We start from the raw sequence: 26,966 nt of genomic DNA on the forward strand, positions 1-26,966 counted from the left end.
GTGGTGAAATGTTTGATCATAAATAAATCCAAAATAATAAAGGCCTATATAAGCTCCGGTTAATTTCTTGTGGTGTATAGATGTTTCAAAGTAAAGGAATGACTGAATCCCTTTAAACTGAACTACATGCACTGAGTGGAACAAACCATTTGAAAAGATTATTAACGGCACAATTGTCTGCAATTTTTTGTTGCTGGTCCAACCTTACGGTTGGCAGACAGGCAAATCGGCCAGGCAGCCTTTACACTTTTCATCAAACCTCATCCATAGGTGGGATGAGGTTTCCGTGATGAAATAAAATATAAATAAATTTCTGTGGACAGCATTTTCAGTAGCTAAATTTTCAGGTGATTTAGTACGATGCATGGAGACTTTCTTCCAGCTCCTGAAACCTTTATTTTTAATTTTTCAGGTCTTCAGCTCACTGAGGCAGCTCTCTGTCTTAAGGAAGCATTCTCCCAGTGCTGGCCGCATTGACGTCAACACCCGCCCTCCTCCTGTCCCCATCCCGGCAGCACTGAGCTTCCCAGCACGCGCTTTACGCTAGCTGGCTGTTAATTGGCCAGTCAGCGTGAAACCGCGGTCGGGGGCCGATTGCGATTGGCAGTCCGTTCCCCACCTGATCCCGGGCCCGCCAATTGCCCCCACCTGCCGACCTGAAAATTCAGGCCTCTGCTCATATGTCTTTATAGATATTGGTATTATTGGCCAGACAAGGTGCTGGTCAACTTTATTTATCAAACTTCGTTTATCTCTCCACAGTTGCTGCCAGACCTGCTGAATATTTCTAGCATTTTCTGTTTTTATTACTTATCAATGGCTTTAAATTGGGAATTTCCAGTTAGACTTTAAAGCTTTCAGTCCTAAAAAGCATTAATTTGTTTCTCTTCCATTTTATAGCACAAGTTAAATCTACTTAACATTAGCCACCTAATTTTAATACACCAATGTTAATATATATTTAATAACATTTAACTATAATTCAGGGCCGCTATAGTAAACTGGGGTGCTTGAATGTTAAGAAATTGTCAGGAGTATGTTTTGAAGTCTTTAGTAACCTTCAGGGCCATGTTTACAATTGTTGCCTAAAATGGTCAATACCAGTTAGATTACTCTTTTACTCTTAAGGTACAGGGCCACGTCTGAAACTAGTGCAGTCAGACTACAGCTGGCGTTTTGTGGCATTTTTAGGAGAATGCACACTGCCTTTCATTTACCATCAGGGAATAGTTCAAGAAATCTAAAGATGTGAAGCCATTTGAGATCACAAAGAACAAGAATCCACTTGAGGCCCAAAGCAAAACACAGATATTTTTTGTGACATTATTCACAGAGGGCACAGTTACCAAATAAAAAAATAGAATGAATAATTTTAAGGATACTATTGGCCTGGATTTTATGATCTGGCAGGAATTCTGCTGGATTGGTGGCAGTGTACTCACTGCACAGACCCTCGCCCTCTACCCCAACCCCAGCAGATCTTCCAACATCAGGATAATTATAATTTTTACAGTAGGTTTTATAGGCCCTTTCCAGCAGTCTGCCTGGGGGTTTGAGGGGGTGAGAAAATATTACCAGGCTGTATCTCCTGAGGCTCTCAATATTTTTATTTTTTCACACAGTACACCTTGCTGGTGCAATAATTAATTAATCAAATTAGAGTCATAGAGTCATAGGGCAGAGTTTTACGGCCCTGGTTGGGCAGGGATGGGGCCGTAAAATGAGGCGAGACATTATAAACCTCATTAACTTCAGCCGGAACGTAAAATCTCACTGTTGTAAAATTCTGCCCATAGAGTCATAGAGATCTACAGCACAGAAAAAGGCCCTTCGGCCCATCGAGTCTGCACCGGTCAAACAAGTACCTAACTATTCTAATCCCATTTTCCAGCACTAGGCCCATAGCCTTGTATGCCATGGCATCACAAGTGCACATCCAAATACTTCTTAAATGTTATGAGGGTTTCTGCCTATACCACCCTTTCAGGCAGTGAGTTCCAGACTCCCACCACCCTCTGGGTGAAAAAATTCTTCCTCACATCCCCTCTAAACCTCTTGCCTCTTACCTTAAATCTACGCCCCCTGGTTATTGATCCCTCCACCAAGGGGAAAAGTTCCTTCCTGTCTCCCCTATCTATGCCCCTCATAATTTTATATACCTCAATCATGTCCCCCCTCAATCTCCTCTGCTCCAGGGAAAATAACCCCTGTCTATCCAATCTCTCCTCATAACTAAAACTCTCCAGCCCAGGCAACATTCTGGTAAATCTTCTCTGTACTCTCTCTAGTGCAATCAAATCCTTCCTATAATGCGGATTCCAGAACTGCACGCAGTACTCTAGCTGTGGCCTAACTAGCCTTTTATACAGTTCCAGCATAACCTCCCTGCTCTTATATTCTATGCCTCGGCTAATAAAGGCAAGTATCCCATATGCCTTCTTAACCACCTTATCTACCTGTCCCGCTATCTTAAGGGACCGGTGGACATGCACACCAAGGTCCCTCTGATCCTTGGTACATCCCAGGGTCCTACCATTCATCATGTATTCCCGTGCCTTGTTTGTCCTGCCCAAGTGCATCACCTCACACTTATCCGGATTAAATTCCATTTGCCACTGATCAGCCCATCTGACCAGCCCATCTATATCATCCTGTAATCTAAGGCTATCCTCCTCACTATTTACCACCCCACCAATTTTCGTGTCATAATTAATTTTTAAATTCTCCTCCATTTCCTTAGCAATGCTGGGTACATAAATGTCTCCAGACACCAGGCATTATAAAGAAGTTGATTAAGAGAAAAATGGGAATGAGGATAGTCCCATTATTAATATTTCATTTGATGACAGAGCTGCTCCCCTATCTTAGGGTAGTGTCCTAGGGCCGACCATCTACAGCTGCTTCATCAATGACCTTCCCTTCATCATAAGGTCAGAAGTGGGGATGTTCGCTGATGATTACACAATGTTCAACACCATTTGTGACTCCTCAGATATTGAAAAAATGCATGCCCATATGCAGAAAAACCTGGGGCAGAATTTTTCAGTCAGCATGCAGAGGCAGGCCCAACACGCCAATGAGGAAAATGACTCATGATAACGTCGGGAGTGTGTCCCGACATCATTGCGCAATCCCACAATATTTTGTTCGGCGGGCTCGTGCCAGAGTCGGCTACGCGCCCGCCGATATCTAAACGGCCTATTAAGGCCATTAAGAAAGCAATTCTTGTAATTAGTAATGCTGCCTGTCCAACCTTAAGATTGGCGGGCGGGCAAAAAGGCCAAGCGGCCTTCGCATTTTTTACAAAACCTCATTCATGAGCGGAATGAGGTTTCCTAAAGCTTTTGTTAAATAAATGAAACATTTTCCTGAAATGTAAAAACATGTCTCATTTCATGTGCCACAGTCCTTTTTAAATCCTTTATTTAATTATTTTAATATCGATTTAATCTCCCTGAGGCAGCTCCGTGCCTCAAGGGCGTTTGAAATGCTTTTTCGCGCATATGCGTGAAAGAGCGCTGGTCCCGAATCTCCCCTTCCCCCCGCCCACACAGGTAGCGCTGATCCCTACCGGTCGTGTCTTACACTGGGCGGGCCTTAATTGGCCCGCCTGTGTAAAATGGTGGCGCGGAGCTGATCACAGGCAGCGATCAGCTCCGCGCCCGCCCCTACCTGCTCCCACCAAGCCCGCCCGCCATAACAAAAATTCTGCCCCTGGATAACATTCAGGCTTGGGTTGATAAGTGACAAGTAACATTCATGCCACACAAGTGCTAGACAATGCCTATCTCCAACAAGAGAGAATCCAATCATCTCCCCTTGACATTCAATGGCACTACAGCACTGAATCCCCAACTAACAACATCCTGGGGGGGTTACCACTGATCAGAAACTGAACTGGAATAGCCATATAAATACTATTGCTACAAGAGTAGATCGGAGGCTGGGAATTCTGCACTGAGTAACTCACCTCGTAACTCCCCAAAGCCTGACCACCATCCACAAGGCACAAGTCAGGAGTGTGATGGAATACCCTCCACTTGTCTGGATGACTGCAGATCCGACAACACTCAAGAAGCTTGACACCATCCAGGACAAAGCAGCCTGCTTGATTGGTATCACCTTCAACATCCACTCCCTCCAGCACTGACGCACAGTGGTACCAGTGTGTACCACCTACAAGATGCATTACAGTAACTCACTATGACTCGTTCAACAGCACCTTCAAAACCTGCGACCTCTACCTCTAAAAGGGCAAGGGCAGCAGATGCATGGAAACACCAACACCTGCGAGTTCCCCTTCAAGTCACTCACCATCCTTACTTGGAAATATATCGCCATTCCTTGACTGTCACTGGGTCAAAATCCTGGAACTCCCTCCCTAACAGCACCTACACTACATGGTCTACAGCAGTTCAAGAAGGTGTTTCTCACCACCACCTTCTCAAGTGCAATTATGGATGGGCAATAAACATGCTGGCCTAGGCAGCAACACCCACATCACATGAAAAAGAATTTAAAAGTTCTCCACCCCACTCGAAAGTGATCAGAAAAATTGGGACAAAAGTTCAAAATCTGTGTTGGTACCACTATATTTTAGATGGGAAAAGAAACATTTTAGACAAATGTGAGATTTACTTTCCCATATTTCCAGTGAGAGAGCTGATATCTTCTGCCAATACAGTACTCTTCCATAGTACTGTATTGTCCAATGTCCAAGAGTGGTCTTCCCCTCTGGAGACTCTTGCTTGGATTTTCACACCCTCTCTTTCATCCGGACCTTTCCATGACTGACTCAATTGTGATTAGGAAGATACCATATGGAAAAAATGACAGTGTATTCTTAAAATTCTCTGCCTCTCTTTCCTCCTTTAAGTCGCTCCTTAAAACCTGCCTTTTTGACCATTCTTTCGATCACCTGCCCTAACATCTCGTGTGGCTCAGTGTCAAATTTTGCCTGATGCAGCTCTTGTAAAACACCTCGGGGAATTTTACTATGTTGGAGGCACCAGATAAACTGGATGCTGCAATTAGCACGCCATTATGCTAAAGTCATTGGACTATATCTTTTAAAGTATTTCAAAACACTTGCAAAATTCTATGAATTAAAATGCAAGGTGGGCAGCAAGAAGCATTTTTTAAAATGGGTTGATAGGTGCCACAAGCTGGAATGGTACATTTCATCGTGTAATACCATGCATAGTCACAAAGCATTGTCTGAAAATACTGTAACTTTGAATCCATTGATTATTACTATTTAAAAAAACCTAAGATCCCAGCACCTAACAAGAGCCAGAGTTTGATAAATTAGTTGTCAGTTTATTCAGGCTTGCAGCTAATGTGATTGCCAAGCCTACTGCCAACTTAATTAATTTTTCCTCCAATGTAGGCCAGCTACCAAAGGAATGAAAGATTGTTGGGAAAAAAAAGTCCTCTCACTGTTCTCAATAATTAACGACTAATTTCATTAGTTCTTTTGCTTCCAGGGTTGTGATTATTATTACTTTCCCCTTTAGACAGATAATAATCTTAATGATATTAATATCAGCTGGAGTTCAGAACAAAGGGGCATAACCTTAAAATTAGGCCTTTCAGGGGTGATGTCAGGATGCATTGCTTCACACAAAGGATAGTGGAAAACTAGAACTCTTTCACCCAAAAAGCTGTCAAGTCTGGAGGTCAATTATAAACTTCAAAACTGGGATTGATAGATGTTCTTTCTGTTTGCAAAGAACGGGGTCCTGTGCATTATATATGTAGCTTCTAGTACATGCAAATGCACCACTCTGCGAGCTTGAGTGTCCACAATCTACAAGGCATAAGTCAAGGGTGTGATGGAATACTCTCCACTTGCCTGGATGAGTGCAGCTCCAACAATACTTAAGAAGCTTGACATCATCCAGGACAAAGCAACCTACTTAATTGGCACCCCATCCACAAACACTCACTCCCTCCACCACTGACGCACAGTGAGAGCAGTGTGTACCATCTACAAGATACACTGCAGAAACTCACCAAGGCTCCTTAGACAGCACCTTCCAAAACCACGATCATTACTATCTAGAATGACAAGGGTAGCAAATACATGGGAACACCACCGCCTGAAAGTTCCCCTCCAAGCCACTCACCATCCTGATTTGAAAATATATTGCCGTTCCCTCACTGTCGCTGGGTCAAAATCCTGGAACTCCCTCCCTAACAGCACTGTGGGTGTACCTACACCACATGGACTGCAGCAGTTCAAGAAGGCAGCTCACTACTACCTTCTCAAGGGCAGTTAGGGATGGCCAATAAATGATGGCCTAGCCAGCAAAGCCCACATGCCTTGAATGAATTTTTAAAAATCTTAAATTGATTGTCAGCATAATGCAGCATAAAAATTACACTGACAGCCAATTAAAGATTGTCAGTCGGGCTTGCAGTGTGGCACATTTGCATGTACTAGAAGCTACATATATTAATATATAGGGTCCTGTTCTTTGCAGACAGAAACAACATGTACACATATTGCGTCTGATTCAACTAAACAAAATAAGTGATAGCCATTCGCTGGTTCATTCCTCAGGGCAATGCCTTGACCAATCAGAGTCAAGTTGCCTGATTTAAATTTCAAACAATGCTTGGCAGTTAACTGTCAGTCACCATTAACTGGTGCATTCTCCATAGCAATGCCTCTACCAATCTGTGTCCACTTGCCAACCAATCAGCACTCTCTTCTCATATAGTATAAAGTTGTTGCTTATCCTGACATTGATATTCTTGTGATTGTCCTGATGAGTGCAAGGTGCAAAGCTTCTACAAAATGTCTTTTTTCAGCAATACTCAAGTTCTGTACTACCAAAGGACTAGTGTTTTAATAATGTTAAGTTAGATTTAGCTTTGAAGAATGCAGCGTGTTTTTTTTATGCTGCAGAAAAGATGGTGTTTGCTTTAGTGTTAATCTGCTCTTATAGCCAATTTATGCAACACTTTACTGGGGTTTTGAAACTGGCTTTTGCTAACTATTGCAATGCCCAAAACTTTCCAAATTGATTTTCAATGAATATACAGTGTAGGTTTACAATGGAGGCCTGGCTACTGCAGGTGTTTTCTTTTTCTTTTTCTATTCCTCAGGTAGGGATTAATAAAAGACTTGGGATGTTTCAGCAAAATTATGCAGCACTTTCTTCAAGTCTGTAAGAAATTGGACCAGACAGAGTAGAATACAGGAAGAAAAATACTCCCACAGGAGACAGGACAACGGAGAGACAGAGAAAATAAAATCAAGATGCCATAGAGGAGAGATGAGGCTAATTTAAGGAAGGGACATAAATTAAGGGCAGAGGCAGCCAACAGCAATAAAACAGCTGGAGTCAGTGATTCAAGAGGGAGGCAACAGGGGAAAGCAAAATAAGTAAAGGAAATACAACATGAGATAAATTTGTAGAAACCAGAACACAGCAGAGACAAGCTAGGGAGAGGAAGAATGGGGGTTCGTAATTGGGCATGAGAGGGATATCAGAGAAAATGTGAATGTGACATGGTAGCAAAGATGTGAGACAGACTGAAGCAGCAAAATGACAAAAATTAAAATAGATTTGCATCAAGAAGATTGCGAGAGTAGAATGTGAATAAAGAAACAGAGACACAATTATAGTAATAGTAATAATACAGATAATAAGAAATGACAAAGACAGAAAGAGAGAAACATACATACAGAAGCCTTTAGAGGGTCAGAAAGAAATAAACAAGAATAGTGATAGAAATGAATATAGGCAGGAAGAAACAGAGAGAAACATACAAAGGTAGAGGCACATCTTAATCAATATTAAATATATATTCATTTATTTTAATGAGCACATGTTGTCAAATTTGACAGGCCCTGAGTTCAGTGGTAAATCTGTGATGACCTATGTGAGGATTTAGAAAAATGAATCATTGCTTGTCATCAGTTGCTGCCACTTACCAAGATTTAATGTCTGTTGAAAATGTTAATGTTGGTAAAGAAACAAGTGAGACTTCAACAGAGCCTCCTCTGTCATGATTTTATTGAGATATATTAATGATATTTGATTAATTAATGATGTTGAACAATATCATTTGGTTTGAGCTAAAATCTTTCCAGGAATGATGTGGATACTGTCTTGAGAAGGTGATATTATTTGGCTGATTAGGCAATCAAGTGCTCCCATGGAGTGCAAATAGAACAATTGTGTGCCCATAGCCTGTGGCTTCTATTAAACCTAATGGATGGAAAATCACAGGGTGCAAGCCTGTGATTATCCATCCTACAGAGTCTGCTGGGAGGATCCTCACCTGGAGAATCCATTCACAGAATCAGCTCTACTAAATACTTGGAATTTATTTTTATAGTCTTTTATATTCTCTTGCCACTTTCTGGTGTGTCAGCTGTGGCTCAGTAGGTAGCACTCTTGCCTCTGGTCACAACAGTCTATATTCAAGTCCCACTTCAGGGCTTGAGCACAAAAACCAAGGCTGATACTCCAGTGCAGTACTGAGGGACTGCTGCACTGTCAGAAGTGCAGTCTTTCAGATGATCTGTTAAACCAAGTCCCTGTCTGCCATCCCAACTGGATGTAAAAGATCCCATGACACTATTTGAAAATATGCAGGGTTGTTATCCTTGATGTCCTGGCCAACAACATCACAAAAAACAGATGATATTGTCATTGTCACATCGTTATTTGTGGGACCAAATTGCTGTTTTCTACATTACAACAGTTACTACACTTCAAAAGTACTTAATTGACTGTAAAGCGCTTTAAAACATCTGCTTGTTGTGAAAAGCGCTGTATAAATGCAGATCTTTGTTTTTGTTTCCTAAGACTTTGACTGTTTGTTCAGGCACTGTTCAAAAATTGTTAATCCCCTGCACCTCACTCAAATCTTGCTCAATTGACCATTACTCATGTGTCAGTCTGGATGGTGAGCGTTTCTGATCTTATTCTAATCTAGCATCCACACATGGGCCTCCAGCAATCAGGAGAAGACTAACCAAAGGTCACTAACCCAGATCTTTCCTGGCTGAAATTCAGCCTATTTAGCACCTGGAAGCTGGAGCTATCCTGACCAACAGGGCAAATTTGCTGAACAAGTGTGAGAGTATATCATTAGGGTTACAATCAATATCCCATTCATGAATTTGCTGATAATACTGATTTTTTAAAGATATTTGATGACACGATTTTCATAATTGTTCTAAATGAGTTTAACTTTAATTACTGAGACAGTATATACTCCAGGGTTAGTTTAAACTTTTTTCACAGATTAGATATTCCAAGTAGCTGTGCAGCTAGACTAATATCATGCTGTAATTTTAGAACCCAAGGGTTCTTTATAGAATCAGTTGGGATGATTCCTCACAGTGCTGTGTGAGTCTTACTGGAGTGTGCTGATGCTTAAAGTTATTAATGATTTCATCTATCCCATTTAGCTAACAATTTATCATGTAATACAGTTGAATACTAGCCAAGAAGAGAGATAATGGCTTTGTTCTGTAAAGTGCATCTGCACAGAACACAGGATGTTCCCCTTTATCCAACTGGTCCCAATACATAGGAATTTTCCTCATGGTGGAATTTTGATCAGTAATTTCATCTTGAAAGTAAGAAATTGAAAATGCATCAATTTGTAGGATGTAGAAATGTAAATGTTAAGAGTGAGTTCTACAACTAACCAGATGCTTCTTAATAAATTCAGATGAATGACTAAACACTAGTGGTCACTGAGATTTATGTGCTGCCTTCTGGGTCTGCAATGCACCACACACCATGGTACAGGACTGCCATTTAACTCAAGCTTAACTGTAGCTGTTTTGAAACTTATGTGATAAGCTTTCATGTGGAAAAATGCCATCAAGACTGCACAAATGTCTGCAGCACAGGACTGTTTAACAGTCATGTCACCATTAAGTTGGGCGGAATAAATCCCCTGAATGGGTGAGGGACATCTTATGCCAAAAGCTAAGCTCAAATTTTATCAAAGATTTATATAGAACAAGTTTAACATGTCATGGTCCACATGGACAATTCCCCTCCCCACATCTTCCACATTGGCTTCTGGGACAAGTTCATACTGCAGCAGATGGTAAATTATTAGCTTTTCCATAATCTGGGTGGCAGAGCGGGAAGGGGCAATTGGAGACATGACTGCTTTAACAAACACCTCAAGTGGCTCCATTTACAGCTTTCACACAGTGACTTCCAGACATTGCCAGAATGGGTCGGAGTGGATATTCTGAAATATTTTTACCCTTTACTTCTCCCAGGGGATCACATGGCTATGGGTAGTGGGCTGGTGGAGCAGAGAAGAATGTTTAGATATGATGCTCTGGCCTATAAGATGTGGACAGGCTTGATGGACCTGCTGGTTTCTACCTGCCTTTAACAGGAACATGGGAGTAGGCCATTCAGCCCATCAAGCCTGCTCCGCCATTCAATTAGATCATGGATGATCATCAACCTTAATGCCACTTTCCCGCGCTATCCTCATATCCCTTGATGTCATTAGTCTTCAGAAATCTATCGATTTCTGTCTTGAACATGTTCAATGATTGGGCTTTCACAGCCCTCTGGGATAGAGAATTCCAAAGATCCACCATCTTCTGAGTGAAGAAATTCTTCCTCATCTGTCTCAAATGGCCTGCCCTTATACTGGGACTGTGTCCTTTGGTTCTAGACTCACCAGCCAGGGAAAACATCCTATCTACTACATCTGCCCTGTCATGCCCTGTAAGAATTTTGTAAGTCCCAATGAGATCACATCTCATTCTTCAAAACTCTAGAGAATACAGGCCCAATTTTTCCTCAATTTCTCTTCATAAGATAATCCCGCCATCCCAAGGATTAGTCTGGCGAACGTCCACTGCATGCCCTCTATGACAAGAAAATCCTTCCTTAGATAAGGAAACCAAAACTGTACACAATATTGCAGGTGCAGTCTCACCAAGTCTCTACGCAATTACAAGACACCTTTACTCCTGTACTCAAATCCCGTTGCGATGAAGGCCAACATATCATTTGCCTTCTTAACTGCTTGCTGCACCTTCACGGTAACCTTTAGCGACTCATTAATAAGGACACCCAGGTTCCTTTGAAAATCAACACTTCCCAACCTCTCACCATTTAAGAAATACTCTGCTTTTCTGTTTCTTTTCCAGCATATTGGATAGCTTCATACTTATTCACATTATATTCCATCTGACATGTTCTTGCCCATTCACTTGGCCTGTCCACATTCCTTTGAAGCCTCCTTGAATCCTCCTTAAAACTTACATTTCAACCTAGTTTTGTGTCATCAGCAAATTTAGCAATATTACATTTGGTCTCCTCATCCAAATCATTTACAAAGATTATGAACAGCTGTGGCCCTAGCACTGGTCCTTGTGGTACCTCACTAATGCCAGCCTGCCATCCTGGGAAGGACCAGTTTATTCCTACTCGCTGTTTTGTGTCTTATAACCAATTTTCAATCTATACCAGTATATTAGCTCCAATCCCATGTGCTCTAATTTTGTTTACTAATGTCCTGTGTGGGACCTTATCAAAAGCTTTCTGAAAATCCAAATACACCACATGCACTGGTTCTCCTTTATCTATGCTACAAGTAACTTCCTCAAAAAACACCACAGGTTTGTCAAACGTGATTTCCCTTTCATAAATCCATGTTGACTCTGCCCAGTCATATCATTATTTCCCAATTGTCTAGTTATCACATCCTTTAAAATAGATTTGAACATTTTCCCTACTACTGATGTCAAACTAACAGGTCTGTAGTTCTCCGTTTTCTCTCTCTCTCCCTTTTTAAATAGTGGAGTTACATTTGCTACTTTCCACTCTGCAGGAATCTTTCCATAATCTATAGGATTTTGAAAGATAACCACCAATGTATCCATTGTATCGATAGCGACCTCCTTCAAATCTCTGGGATACTCTTTCGAGTTATCAACAGTCACAGATTGCAACTCTTTTGAGTACAATCACAGTTCTTGGTTTCCGGGAGTGGGACATGAACCCACAACCCTCTGATTCAAAGGCGAGGGTGCTATGAACTGGGATGTGGTTCATCAGGTCCAGGGGATTTAACAGCCTTTAATCCAATTAATTTTTCGAGTACTACCTCTTTATTAACACTAGTTTCTTTCAGTTGCTCATTTTCACAAGTGCCTTGGTTCCCTAGTATTTCTGGGAGATTTTCTGTATCTTCCTCTGTGAAGTCAGACACAAAGTAATTGTTTAGTTCCTCCACAATTTCCCTTTTCTCCATTATAAATTCTCCCGTCTCCACCTGTAATGGACCCACATGTGCCTTGCTAATCTTTTCCTTTTCACATACCTAAAGAAGTTTTTACAGTCCACCTTTATGTCCCTCGGTAGTTTGCATTCATTTTCTCTTTTTCCTTTCTTTATCAGTTTCTTGGTCCTCCTTTGCTGAATTCTAAATTGTTCCCAATCTTCAGGCTTACCACTTTTTTTTGGCAACCTTATAAGCCAGTTCCTTTGATCTAATGCAATCATTAACTTCTTTCGTTAACCAAGGTTGATTCACCTTTCCTGTTCCATATATCTGTACGTTTGCAGAAGGCTGTGCCCCTTTAACATGACCTTTACCTCTTTATACCTTCATAATGTCAGATGTTTTCACAACTTCAAACTTGAAGTTCTTCTTGTGATTATTAAGGGTGGAAAAAATCAGGAGACACAAAATTTGAAGTAAAAAAGCAATGCTGAACTTTTTGGGCAAGCGACCTGCACCCTCTATCCATAAGCAGTGCTTTGCTTTCATGCATGTTTCATATGTTAATGTAATCTCCTGTACAAGGGAAGTAAGGGAGGAAAATGCAGAAGACGCTGACCATAATCTTCCAATCCGCCCTAGATACTGGGTGGTGCCAGAGGACCAGAGAATTGCAAATGATACACCCTTGTTCTAAAAAGGCTATAAGGATAAACCAGCAACTACAGGCCATTCATTTTCACCTCAGTGGTGGGTGGGGAGCTTTTAGAAACAATAATCCAGGACAAAATTAGCAGTCACTTGGAAAAATGTGGATTAATGAAAGAAAACCAGAATGGATTTGTTACAGGTAAATCACGTTCAATTAACTTGATTGAGCTTTATGATGAGTTAAAAGAGTCGGCAATGTGGTTGATTTGGTGTCTATAGACTTCCAAAAGGCGTTTGACGAAGTGCATCATAACAGGCTTGCCAGTAAAGTTGAAGTCCATTGAATAAAAGGGGTAGTGGTAGCATGGATACAAAATTGGCAAAAGAACAGGAAATGGAGAGCAGTGGTGAACAGTTGCTTTTTGGACCAAAGGAAGGTATACAGTGGAGCTCCCCAGGGGTCAGTATGAGAATCCCTACTTTTCCAGATAGATCATAATGACCTAGATTCGGTGTCCAGGACATAATTTCTAAATTTGCAGATGGCACAAAACTTGAAGATGTAATGGGCACCTGTCCGTCTCAGGAGATGATGGACTGAACCTGAGGTGTATGTCACTTGTGGACTGAACATTGTCTGTGTGGCTGTAGAGGCCAACTCATGAGTGGCAGTCCTTCCGCAGTGGCACAGATGAAAAGCATTGGCCCGAGGTTGACAATGAATTTTCCTTCCGCTGGGCTCTCTTTCCCATGATTTGGTCGTTTCTTTTGTCCTCTGCTTTTTCCACTCCCTTCCTAACTGTTTGACTCCAGGATTCTGGTCACAGCAAGGATTTCCCATACATTGATTCCAATCCTGGTCAACTTGAGGTCTTGCTCGCAGACATCCTTGTATCGCAGACGTAGGCAACTTTTGGTTTTGTGGCAAAAGCAAGCTCATCATGCAGCATATCTTTGGGAATGCGTCCATCATCCATTTGGCACACATGACCCAGCCAATGGAATCACTGCTAACTCAAAAGGGCAAACATGCTGGGGATCCTTGTACACTGGTGTAATGGGGATGATGACAGACTTCTAGGGAACATAGGGAGTCTGGTGGACTGGGTGGACACATGGCAGATGAAATTAACACAGAAAAGTCTGAAGTGATACATTTTGGTAGGAAGAAAGGGGAAAGTCAATACAAGCTAAAGGATACAACTCTAAAGATAGTGCAGGAACAGAAAGAGCTGGGGACATATGTGCACAAATAACTGACGGTGGGAAGGTAGGTTGAGAAAGTGGTTAAAAAAGCATATGAGACAAGAGTACAAAAGCAAGGAAGTTATGATGAACCTTTATAAAAACATTGGATTAGCCACAACTATCATATTGTGCCCAATGTGTGCACCACACTTTGGGTACGACGTCATGAAACCAGTTTGCAATTGTCCACTCTGCCCGTCAATGATGGGCTGCATTTCCTGCCATTGGACATCAGGAACCTCATTGTAATACATCTGCATATCATTAGAAGTCCAGCTCGCTGGAATCATCCCCCCCATGCTGGATCATCCGAGCACATCGGCGTAATTGCACGCAACATGTTTCACAACTATACATAAGCGCCATGCATCTGGTGAGCTGCACGTCGCTTGGGACTTCGGGGTTTGTTTGCCAACCTTGCTTCGGGCAGCACTCGCAGTCATCAGCGCCAGGCTTCACAGACAGCACCACATCACTTTTAGAGGGAGGGGCTCACTGACAGGTCCCTACCTACCAGACCAGCCATAAGGCGGGGATGGTTTTTCAATAGCTGCATGGCTAGGGCTTGCTTGGGAAAGGGAGAGAAGTGGCCTCAGGAAAGGGAAGAGTCTACAGGGCTAGGGCTGTACTGGGGAAGGGGAGCATGCCAGGGTGTGTGTGGGGACACATGTTGATCTGTGCAAGTGGCCTCAAGATGGTGAGAAGGCAGTCTCCAGAGGTGATGAAGCCAGATGGAGATGTGAAGGAGTGTGTGAGAGAGTGAGTGGTGATGTCCCTTGAGCTGGCAGTGAGTGAGATGCCAGTGAATGTGTGATGGACTTGAGTGTGTGAGTTTAAAGTGATGAGATGGTTGCCTTACCCTGGCTTCATGGATGAGGTCATTCATCCTCTATCTGCATTGGATGGCCAACCTCTGTGCAGCATTATCACTGACCACCACTGCCATCGCCTACCAAGCTGGAGTGGTAATATTGTTGCCCCTCCTGCAGCCAGAGCGAGGATAGAGGACATCACGGCAAGCATCCACTGCGTCCAAAAGGCACTCGAGGGATGCATCATTAAATCTGGGGACTGCAGTCTTCTTGCCTTTCAGGGCCATGTCTTTTTTGCAGCAGTCCTGGGCTGGAAGCTCTGAGAAGTGTCCATGTGGCTGCATTTTAAATGTGGTGCCCGGCATGATGGAATGGTGAGGTAACGGCATGGCAGGCAAATCGGAGCCTGCCCACCATCAAAGCAGCGTCTTTCCCGGGAATTCATGATTAATGAGGCGAGATTGGGACGATACACTGTGAAATTGCGGCTGGCGGGTAAAACATCCTTTTTCCCATCCGCTACCGCACTTGGTGCAAATCTGGGACAATTCCGTCCTATGTTTTTGTGTGGCAAAGCTACACAATGGGCTGGATTTTCACCGAATCGGAATGACTTGGGAGCCCTTTAAAAATGGTGGGCAGATGCCAATTCCAGGATTCCCGACCCCATTCCCGGCGTTCCTGATTTTTAACAGGGCCTTTTAAGGGTGCAGGTCGGTTCAAGTTGCAAGCCCACACTCTGCACCCCCGATCTGGCCGGCTCCATTGTGGGGATAGGCATGTCCTAGTCCTCCACAATTTTCATGGAGTGGGGCCAGCATTTCAAAGAGTCATTGTTCACGGCACCTCAGAGGTGTCATGAACCATGGTCTGCATGAGGGAACTTTTTGATAGATATGTTTAAAAGGTTGTCCTCATGTCCCCCCTGTGCCAAGGTATGACACCCCCAAACAACCCCTATGGCCCCTTATGACCCTATGCCAAGGTATTCGCCCAAACAAGCTCTATGACCCCTCATGCCCACATGCCAAGGTATGCCCCCCCACCTACCACTTTTGGCCCTACATGCCCCCATGCCAGGATATGCCCCCCAAACAACCCCTATGACCCTCATGCCCCCATGTCAAGCTATGCCCCTCATACAAAGCCCCTCATGCTCCCAAGCTAAGCTACGCCCCTCAAACAAAGGCTATGGCTGGTCATGCATTCATGCTAATATGCCCCCAAAGAACCTCCATAACCCTCATGCCCCCACCCACTTTGGTCTTTCATGCCCCCCATTCCAAGAATATCACCCCCCAAACAACCCCTCTGGCCCCTCATACCCCTATGCAGAGGTATGCTCCCCACTCACTCCCTATAGCCCCTCAAGCTCCTCATGCCAAGGTATGCATCTCTAAACAACCACTATGGCCCCTCCTGCACCCCATACTAAGCTGTGGCACTTCCATGCCCATTCATCCACTGTACACCGCATAAAACGAATGAACTCTATAGTGACAGTAGGATGTGTGAAAAAAGCTTTAAAAAAACAGTCACTCATTGATAATTTTCCACTTCATAAAAAAAAACTCCTTTTTACCACTGCCCAATAAAAGTGGTAATCATACAGGCCCATGAAAGTATTAGTAGCTGAAACTTGAAACTCTTTATCTGGTGTAAATAAACATTGTGAAATTGACAGAAGAAATCAGAGAGCCAGAACTGTCAATCAACTAATGTTTTCCCTTGGGCTCAGGTGTTTTAGTACTATAATGGATTTCTGGGCTCTCAACCAAGCATACATAATGAGGCATGGCTGAAAGCCCAGAAATTCATTAGGCTGTTGATACACCTGTGTCGCAGGGCCAACCTATACATGAGATTTATGAAAAATTAAGGATTTTTTGACCAAAAGTTAGGGGTTGACTTTTACACAAGATCCACTTTAACTCGAGAAGGAATGGTAATGCCTATGCGCTGGTGGAAAAGATCAGTGAGTTCTGTTGTCCAATTTTCCTTGCATTCCCACCCAATTGCTCACCAAAAACAGGAATGAAAATTCGCTCCTCAAGGGATTACTGGTGCCTCCAGCATGAGTCAATACCTTCATGTCTGTGTATGCACCTAACCTAGCCTCCGCTGAAGAAACTATATTAAGGCCAAATGCTTTCAAAGTAATTGGCATTTAGCAGGACCCCAGCATAAAACTAAGGCCTTTGGTATTTGATCACTACTCAGCCCTAACATAAAATTCAGGCTTTACATCAATCGATTAACAATAAAGTTAATTTTATAGAAAGCCGTAGTCATCACATTCCAGACAAACTGGCAATTTGAGCTAGTTTGTATAAGGCATGGGACCAGTTTCTGGAATAAACGTATTATTTTAAAAATCACTTTTCAATTCCATACCCTGTCCCATATCTCAATAAATCTAGTCTTAGCAATTATAGATCAGGACATGGCTATTGTAAGGAATAACCTGCAGCACTCAGGCAATTTCACTAGGCAATTTCAAAAAAATTGGCACCTTTTTAAGCAGAGAGAATTTCTCTTAACTGTTCGTCCTCTTTTGTAAGAAGTCTGCTTTTGAAATCAACAGCTTTAAGCATGTCTAGGTGAGCTGTTATACAGTTGAGGTATACAATAAAAGTTACAGCAACAAGCTTTAGGTCCAACCTCAGATTAGCAATCTCCAACTTCATCAATGTGGCTTACGTCTGCAGGTCAAGACAGTTCAAACTCAAATAACAGCCAAAGAACTCAAGAAGGGAAGCAACAGGCTCTGAATCCCACTGTCACCTAGTCCCATTTATATCGGGCCGAATCTCCTGAGGATTGCCACATCGGTCCTATTTTTTTGCACGTATTTCTCTACATGAATGCCTGTTCTCAGAGTCCTTCTTTGTAGCACAGGATCATTGAGAGGAAGCCAAGTCACACCTGCTTTTTACGGCACTAGTATTTTAGTAAGTGTTCACTCAATAACATATTGAAAAGCTCTAGGACATTTGACAAAAGCTTTTCAGTGCATTAGTGAACGATTTTGAGTGAGGTAAGTGGGTAGGGCGGCAGGCTGGTAGGGTGGTAGGGTGAGTAGGGTGGTGAGTGGTAGGGTGAGTAGGGTGGTGAGTGGCAGGGTGGGTAGGGTGGTAAGTGGCAGGGTGGTAATGGCAGGTAGGGCAGCGAGGTCAGGTCGGAGAAGTCAGTGGGTTGGTTGGAGGGAGTCAAAGGGTCACAGGGGAGTTAGAAGGCTGGGATGGGGTGGGGTTGGGGAGTGGGAGGATCGGGGGGTGGTAGTCAGAAGGTTGCTGGGAGTCGGAGGGTCGGTGAGAGTCAGAGGGATGGGCAAGTCAGAGGGTCGGGGGAGTCGGAGGGGGAGGTCAGAGGCACGGGGTCAGAGGGTCGACGGGGTCAGAGGAGTCGGGGTAGTTGGAGGGTCAGGGAGGAGACAGTAAGTCGGGGACTCAGAGGGTCGGGGCGTCGGAGAGACATGGGGCTGCTGGGGGGGTCAGGGAGGGAGTCGGGGTCAGGTATCAGGGGATCAGTGGGGAGTCGGGATTGGGGGGGGTGTCAGTTGTATAGAATGAAGCTGTTTGTGCCAGTGTCCTGTGTCAGCTCTTTGAAAGAACTATCCATTTAGTCCCACTCACTTGTTCTTTCCTCACGGGCAGGATTTCCCAGTCAGCGTGCTGGGGGCGGGACCCGCACACCGACACGTAAAACGACGCGGGATGACATCGGGCGGAACTTGTTATCACCCCGCGTCATTTCAATTTTCAGGTCGTGGGGGGCGCAGCCAAATCAGCTGTGCGCATGCCGACCTGTCAATGGCCAATTGAGGCCATTTAAAAAGTAATTGCAGTAGTTAAAGGACCTGCCGGTCCAACCTTAAGGTTTGCGGACAGGCCGGGAGACCTGGCGGGCTTCAGAGAAAGCATGAAACCTCACCCACAGGCGGGATGAAGTTTCATGTAGGTTTTTAAAAATTTAATAAAAGTTTAGCTAAAAGTGATGGACATGTCCCAACTCATGTGATAGTGTCGCATGAGGGGACATGTCAGGGAAATTTTATTTTTCTATTTTTAACATTTTTGAATTTGGCGCTGATCTCCCTGAGGCAGCACTTAGCGCATGCACAAAAGAGCGCACTCTCAGCTTAGGGAATCCTCCCCCCGCCCGCACAGGGAGCGCATAGCGCTTCCTGGCGGACGTCACGCTGGGTGGGCCTTAATTGGCCCGCCCACATAAAATGGTGGCACGCCCCCAATCGGGGGCGCCGATTGGAGGCGCGTCTGCACGCACCCGCTCCTGAACTTCCCCAACGGGGGGATAATTCTGCCCCATAGCTCTGCAAGCTTTTTCTTTTGCGTAGATATCCAAGTTCTTTTTGAACATTACTATTGAATCTACTTCCACCACTCTATCAGGTTGTGCAGATCATAAGAATTTGCTGCGTAAAGAAAAAATTCTCCTCATTGCTCCCTTGGTTCTTTAATCAATTATCTGAAATCTGCATCTTCTGGTTATCCACCCCAACTGGCAATGGTAACAATTCCTCCTACTTTATTCACCAAACCTCCTCAATTTTGAACATCTTTATTAAATTTCCCCTTAACTTTCTCTTAACCTAAGCCAAGCAATCCCACCTTCTCTAGTCTCTGCATGCAACTGAAGTCCTCAATCTCTGCCATCATCTTCGTAAATCTTCTCCACGCCCCCTCCAAGGCTTTGTCAACCTTCCTAAAGAACTGGACTCAATACTCTTGCTGAGGCCTAACCAGTGATTTATAAATGTTTAGCATAGCTTCTTTGTACATTCCAGGTATAATTCAAAACTGAAGAGCTTTTGCTTACAAGTAGAAAGCACATTGGAAAAAACATATTCAACATCCAGGGCTGCTTGGGCCCGATGTTAATTCTCTGCAAGTGGGTGGGTTTTGAATGAGTTGGGGGAGGCAATGGTGTTGTGGTATTGTCTCTGGACTAGTAATCCAGAGAACCAGGGTAATGCTCTGGGGACCCTGGTTTAAATCTTGCCATGGCAGATGATGGAATTTGAATTTAATTAAAAGAATCTGGAATTAAAAGTCTAATGATGACCATGAAACTATTGTCAATTGTTGTAAAAACCCATCTGGTTCACTAATGTCCTTTAGGGAAGGGAATCTGCCGTCCTTACCTGGTCTGGCCTACATGTGACTCCAGACCCACAGCAATGTGGTTGACTCTTAAATGCCCTCTGAACAATGGCAATTAGGGATGTGCAATAAATGCTGGCCTAGCCAGCGATGCCCACATCCCATGAGTGAATTTTTAAAAATGAAATTGGGCCCTTATGGATAAAGTAGTAGGTGTCATCTAATACTTACCCAGTCTTCAGGCTGACCAAGGCATCTTGCACTCCTTTCTGGTTGTACTTGGACATATATGCATGCATATCTGGATAATTATTTCTAATATTTCTCTCGGTGCTTCCATTTGGAACGGTCCCAAATCGAAAAGGTGGTGAATGGTCATACGGCCTCTGAAACTACAAAGACACAAAAGCCATGGTGAATAGTTTTAGAATGGATTTTCAGCAATGGTTCTCAAACACTAGAATTGAATAGTTTTTTTCATCCTAAACAGTTTCAGTATTCCATGTGTTAAGCAATAAAAGACCTAGAAATCAAAGGGCCTCAGTTTTTGGTTAAGCACTTAAAGTGTAAAGTATTGAAAGGTTTATGTGTCTCACAGAGGCAGGTTTCAAGATCAGATCTATGGGCAGGATATTTACCTCATTAGGCAGGCACGGCGGGTAGGCCGGGCGTGGCCGCGAAACTGACCACCGCTCGCGATCAGGCCCAGGCCGCGATTTCACGCTGGCTGGCCAAATAATGGCCAACCAGCATGAAAGCCGCTCTCAAAGCCTCAGCACTGCCAGGGTAGGGGCAGGAAGAGTGCGAGCGCTGAGTGTGCGCATGTGCGGGGATGCGCTTAGTGAAAGCTCCCTGAAGGCAGAGAGCTGCCTTAGGGAGCTGAAGATTTCTAACATTACAAATGAAGAGTTGAAAAATAAAGAAAACATGTCCCCTCATGTGACTCTATCACATGAGCAGGGACATGTTAAAAATGAGTTTTAAAACTTTTTATTCTTTTTATCACTGGTCGAAACCTCATCCCACCTGTGGATGAGGTTTCGCAAAAAATGCAAAAGCCGCTTGGCCTATTCGCCCACCCGCCAACTGAACCGTCGGACAGTAGCAAAGAATACAACTTAATTAATTACTTAAGGCCTTAATAGGCCTCTTAATTGTTGGCAGGCACACTGCTGCTGTGCGAAATATAGCAAGTACGCGATGATGTCAGAAGCTCGCCCGACGTTATCGCGCACTATTTTACTCCCGTTCGGGTTGGGCACATGCCCGCCTGACGAAGGAAAAATTCTGCCCCATGAGTTTCTCTGTCAAAGGGCCAGGAGCGATGCATTTTACTTGATCAGTGTAATCTGATGATGAAGGGCAAAAACATATCAAAAGATGGTGAAGCCTGCCAGCACTGAACTTTATAGCAATTGAGTTCATTAAATGCATCAGCAGTAATTTCACTTTACAAGCGTTTCCAGCTGAGGTGATGGAAAAAACCTTAGTCTAATACCCTGCATTGTCAGGCCATAGTCATTTTACAAATGCTGGGTTCAAAAGTATGGCTTCTAAGGAAGAAACCAGTGCAAACAACACATGTATCAGTACTTTACGTGTTAATAACATTCCTCTTCCAAGTAAATATTCCACTATGTCACTGAACCTTCTTCTTGCCTTTAGGCTGCCATCATTTTTTGATGATGAATATAAATCACAGCAAGATTCTAACCAATGCTTTGACTGGCTATCGCAGTATTATAAAATCTATATTTAATTCATTTCATTGTTTTCTCTCTGCATCTCAGTGTTAGTTTTCAGACAACTGATGATATGACAAGATTATTCAATCCAATTATAGGCATAACCTCTATACTGTGAAGTCTATTTATTATAACAAGGCAGCTTGGTGGAATTTTAACTCAATTAATAAATCTGGAATTAAAAGTTAGTTTCAGTAATAGTAACCATGAAACCATTCTTGATTGTTGTAAAAACCTATCTGGTTCACTAATGCCTTTTAAGGAAGAAAATCTACCATCTTTACCTGGTCTGTTCTACAGGCGACTCCAGATCCACAACAATGTGTTAAATGCCCTCTGAAACAGCCTAACTACCGCTCAGTTTTATCAAATGGCTGCTAAGTCTAAAAGGAATGAAACCAGATGGTCCACCTAGCATTAATCTAGGCACCAGAAACGACAACCCCACAACCAGCCCTGTTGATCCTGCAAAGTCCTCCTTACTAACATCTGGGGCCTTGTGCCAAAATTAGGAGAGCTCACCCACAAACTAACCAGCAGCCTGACATTGTCATACTCACAGAATCATACTCTACATACAATGTTCCAGACCCCACCATCATCATCTCTGGGTATGTCTCATCCCACCGGCAGGACAGACCCAGCATAGGTGGGGGCACAGTAGTTTTCAGTCAGGAGGGAGTTACTCTGGGAGTCCTCAACATCGACTCTAGGCCCCATGAAGCCTCATGCCATCAGGTCAAACATGGGCAAGGAAACCTCCTACTAGTTACTGCCTAACGACCCTCCCACCACCACCCCCAATCAACAGCCCCACCCCTCAGCTGATGAATCAGTGCTCCTCCATGTTGAATGCTACTTGGAAGAGGCACTGAGGTTGGCAAGGTCACAGAATGTACTCTGGGTGGGGGACTTCAATGTCTATCACCAAGAGTGGCTCATAGCACTACTACTGACTGAGCTGGCCGAGTCCTAAAGGACATAGTTGCTAGATTGGGTCTGTGGCAGATGGTGAAGGAACCAACAAGAAGGAAAAACCTAACTGACCTCGTTGTCACCAAACTACCTGTTCTAAATGCATCTGTCCTTGACAGTATTGATAGGAGTGACCACCACATAGTACTAGTGGAGACAAAGCCCCATCTTCACATTGAGGGTACCCTTCATCGTATTGTGTGGCACTGCCACCATGCTAACTGGGATAGATTTCAAACAGATTTTGCAACTCAATACTGGGCATCCATGATGCACTGTGGGCCATCAACAGCAGCAGAATTGTACTCAAACACAATCTGTAACCTCATGGCCCAGCATAACCCCCACTCTACCATTAACATCAAGCCAGGAGATCAACCCTGGTTCAATGAAGAGTGCAGGAGGGCATGCCAGGAGCAGCACCAGGCATACCTAAAATGAAGTGTCAAACTGATGAAGCTACAACACAGGACTACTTGCCAACCAGGCAGCGGAAGCAGCATGTGATAGACAGAGCTAAGCGATCCCACCACCAAAGGATCAGAGCTAAGCTCTGCAGTCCTGCCATATCCAGTCGTGAATGGCGGTGGATAATTAAACAACTCACTGGAGGAGGAAGCTCCACAAATATCCCGTCCTGACTGATTGGGGAGCCCAGCACATCAGTGCAAAAGACAAGACTGAAGGATTTGCAACCATCAGACAGAAGTGCCAAGTGGATGATCCATCCTGGCCTCCTCCTGAGGTCCCTAGCATCACAGATGCCAGGCTGCAGCCAATTCGATTCACCACATGCGATATCAGGAAACGGTTGAAGGCACTGGATGATGGAAAGGCTATGGGTCCTGACAACACTCTGGCAATAGTACTAAAGACTTGTTCTCCAGAACTAGCCACACCCTTTGTCAAGCAGTTCCAGTAGAGCTACAACACTGGCATCTACCCAGCAATTACCCAGGTACCTCCTGTCCACAAAAGGCAGGACAAATCCAACCCAGCCAATTAGCACACCAACTGTCTACTCTTGATCATCAGCATATAAGTAATGTCAATAGTACTATGGAGCGGCACTTACTCAGCAATAAGCTGCTCACTGATGCTCAGTTTGGGTTCCGCCAGGACCACTCAGTTCCTGAGCTCATCACAGCCTTGGTCCAAACATGAACAAAAGAGCTGAACATGAGATGAGAGTGACTGCCCTTGACATCAAGACAGCATCTGATCATGTGTGGCATCAAAGAGCCCTAGCAAAACTATAGTCAATGGGAATAATGGAGAAAGCTCTTCACTAGTTTGAGTCACACCCAGCACAAAGGAAGATGGCTGTGGTTGTTGAAGGTCAATCATCTCAGTCCCAGCACATCACTGCAGGAGTTCCTCAGGGTACTGTCCTAGACACAACCACCTTCAGCTACTTCATCAGTGACCTTCCCTCCATCATAAGATCAGAAGTGGGGGCACAGCACACAGTTGCAGTAGTATGTACCATCTACAAGATGCACTGCAGCAACTCACCAAGGCTCTTTCGACAGCACCTTTCAAACCCACAACTACTACCCACCTAGAAGGACAAGGGCAGCAGATGCATGGGAACACCACCACCTGCAAGTTCCCTTCCAAGCCACACACCATCTTGTTGGAACCATATTGCCATTCCTTCACTGTCGCTGAGTCAAAATCCTGGAACTCCCTTCCTAACAGCACTGTGGGCATACATCAGATGGACTGCAGTGGTTCAAGAAGACGGCTCACCACCACATTCTTAATGACAAATAGAGATGGGCAATAAATGCTGACCTAGCCAGTGACATCCACATCCCATGAAAGAATTTTAAAAAGGCAATGATTGTTTTAGTACTGGGCTTTTGGTAATCACACTCACCAGTACATCAACAGTCTTCCTCTCTTGTATTCATTATTGCCTATTTTTTCAGCCACTGTGTATTGTCAGAATATGTCATTGCTGCCAACCAAGATTCAGAAGCAAGGGAATATTTTCCTCAGCATTTGGTTCTTTGGAATGGAAACCTCCTCCTTTTTCATACCCGTTGTTTGTATGTTTGTATGTTTTCACTCTCCTTTAGATTGTTCCACTCTGCCCACTGCATTGTCTAATCGAGATGATAAGTTGACACCTGTCCCCATGCCATTGCCAATCTCTTCAGCTACTGCAAGGAAATGCACTGGGATGTCTGTGGGTCACTTGGGCTACTCTCTCACTCCCTGAATTCCCTCCCTACTGTCATCAAGTGCCTACTGTATATTTAACATTACCTTCAATGGTGCAGCACTCGTGCAAGGATCATGCATCAAACCTATCACTGCTCCAGTGAATCAGAGTGCAAGCATATTGCATCACACTGCGATCCAGTATTTAATATGGGAAACGTTCTAATTTTCACACGGTTAAAACCAATTTGCTGAAACCTCAGTGGCTCAAGTAGGTTTTTTAATAAAAGAAGTGCTGCAGTTGAGATATGCTGCCCACCTAACCTGAGCTATTCATCATTGTCACCACAGGAAATTGCAGGCACTGCAGCATCAGTCTACATACCGCACAGCACAACAGATAAGCTCTATTTGCTTAGAACAATGCTTTAAATGGGTCAAACTCAATCCACAAATGTCAAAATTGAGCCGCCAGATGATTAGCTACAGCAAAGGCTGCAAAGAGAATTGCTGCATTCTAAGAGATCAGTTGAAATTTCCCTTCAAGGGCTGAAGTAACAAAGGTATTGATGAGAAATTTTATAAATAGCACATCTTGGAATCTTGAAGTGGGCCAACAGACATTGTATCCTTATTCGGGGGTTTCAACATAGTTTCAGGGCAATAACAAGGCATGTAATATTTATATGGCAGGAAAGTGGCCCAAAAGCCATTTCTGGCATTTTTTCAGCACCAAAATTGATTGCTCCCAAATTCCATGCACTTATCACCCCACTAGGTTTCTTCTATTTTTCCTACAATCAAACCACCAAATCTTGAATGGTCTCATTCACACTCACAAAGAATTCAGGATAACTTCAACTGAGAGTCACAGGGCTTCTGCCAGGATCAGTCGAGACAAACAACTGAAAGGTTCATGAGCTTGAACAGCATGAGGAATTGCACAAGTGATTTCTGCAGTTGGGTATGACTTCTTGTCATTCACGTGAGCTGGCTTCTCACTGTTTCTGACAATGTGAGACCAATAGGAGATTTTCATCCCCTCCCCTTCAATCCCTACCTTTTACCCAGAATGTGGGTTTCTGAGAGGCAGATACATCATTGTCTATGGGTATACACTTCTATAATTTTAACATAGTGGAGGAGGAACAGCAGAAGATGTCAGTAAGAAGAGTCGAGCAATGTATAAGGAGGATGCAGCCCATTAGGTAATAAAACCCCACTGAATAGGTGAATACCATTCTCAAGTGTTATGGCTCAAGCTTGTTTCAGGAAGCTGCAGGAAGTCTCCATGATATTAACCGAAATGCAGTACAGGAATGCATTCATCTGGCAACTGAAGCACTTCACAGGAAAGGTGAGGAATGTTGGAAGACACAAGTGACATCCCCAATGTTCAAGAGAGTTGGGGGACAGAGGTGAATATGGTGACCATTACCAAGGAGAAGGTGCTAGGAAAACTGAAAGGTCTGAAGGTGGATAAATCACCTGGACCAGATGGATTACACCCCAGAGTTCTGAAGGAGATAGCTGAAGAGATAGTGGAGGCATTAGTTATGATCTTTCAGGAATCACTGGAGTCAGGGAGGGTCCCAGAGGACTGGAAAATCGCTAATGTAACCCCCCTGTTTAAGAAGGGAGTGAGGCAAAAGACAGGAAATTACAGGCCGATTAGCCTGACCTCGGTCGTTGGTAAGATTTTAAGAGTCCATTATTAAGGATGAGATTTCAGAATACTTGGAAGTGCATGGTAAAATAGGGCAAAGTCAGCATGGTTTCATCAAGGGGAGGTCATGCCTGACAAGTCTGTTAGAATTCTTTGAGGAGGTAACGAGTAGGTTAGACAAAGGAAAGCCAATGGATGTTATCTACTTGGACCTCCAGAAGGCCTTTGACAAGGTGCCGCACAGGAGGCTGCTCAGTAAGATAAGAGCCAATGGTGTTAGAGGCAAGGTACTAGCATGGATAGAAGATTGGCTGTCTGGCAGAAGGCAGAGAGTGGGGATAAG

General features: G+C 43.8%; 1 protein-coding gene across 2 annotated transcripts in view; it reads right to left on the reverse strand.

Annotated features, from left to right (window-relative positions):
• The window catches only part of grin2aa (glutamate receptor, ionotropic, N-methyl D-aspartate 2A, a), a 388,199-nt gene that overhangs the window by 55,079 nt on the left and 306,154 nt on the right, over nt 1-26,966 (reverse strand). For both annotated transcript variants that reach the window (XM_078559026.1, XM_078559025.1), the window contains exon 11: nt 20,300-20,460. In XM_078559026.1, coding sequence (XP_078415152.1) covers nt 20,300-20,460 — 161 coding nt within the window. The remainder of the gene's footprint in view (nt 1-20,299; nt 20,461-26,966) is intronic.

This window comes from Cetorhinus maximus, chromosome 15 (genome assembly GCF_964194155.1).
Source record: "Cetorhinus maximus chromosome 15, sCetMax3.hap1.1, whole genome shotgun sequence".
In the NCBI taxonomy this organism is placed as follows: domain Eukaryota; kingdom Metazoa; phylum Chordata; class Chondrichthyes; order Lamniformes; family Cetorhinidae; genus Cetorhinus; species Cetorhinus maximus.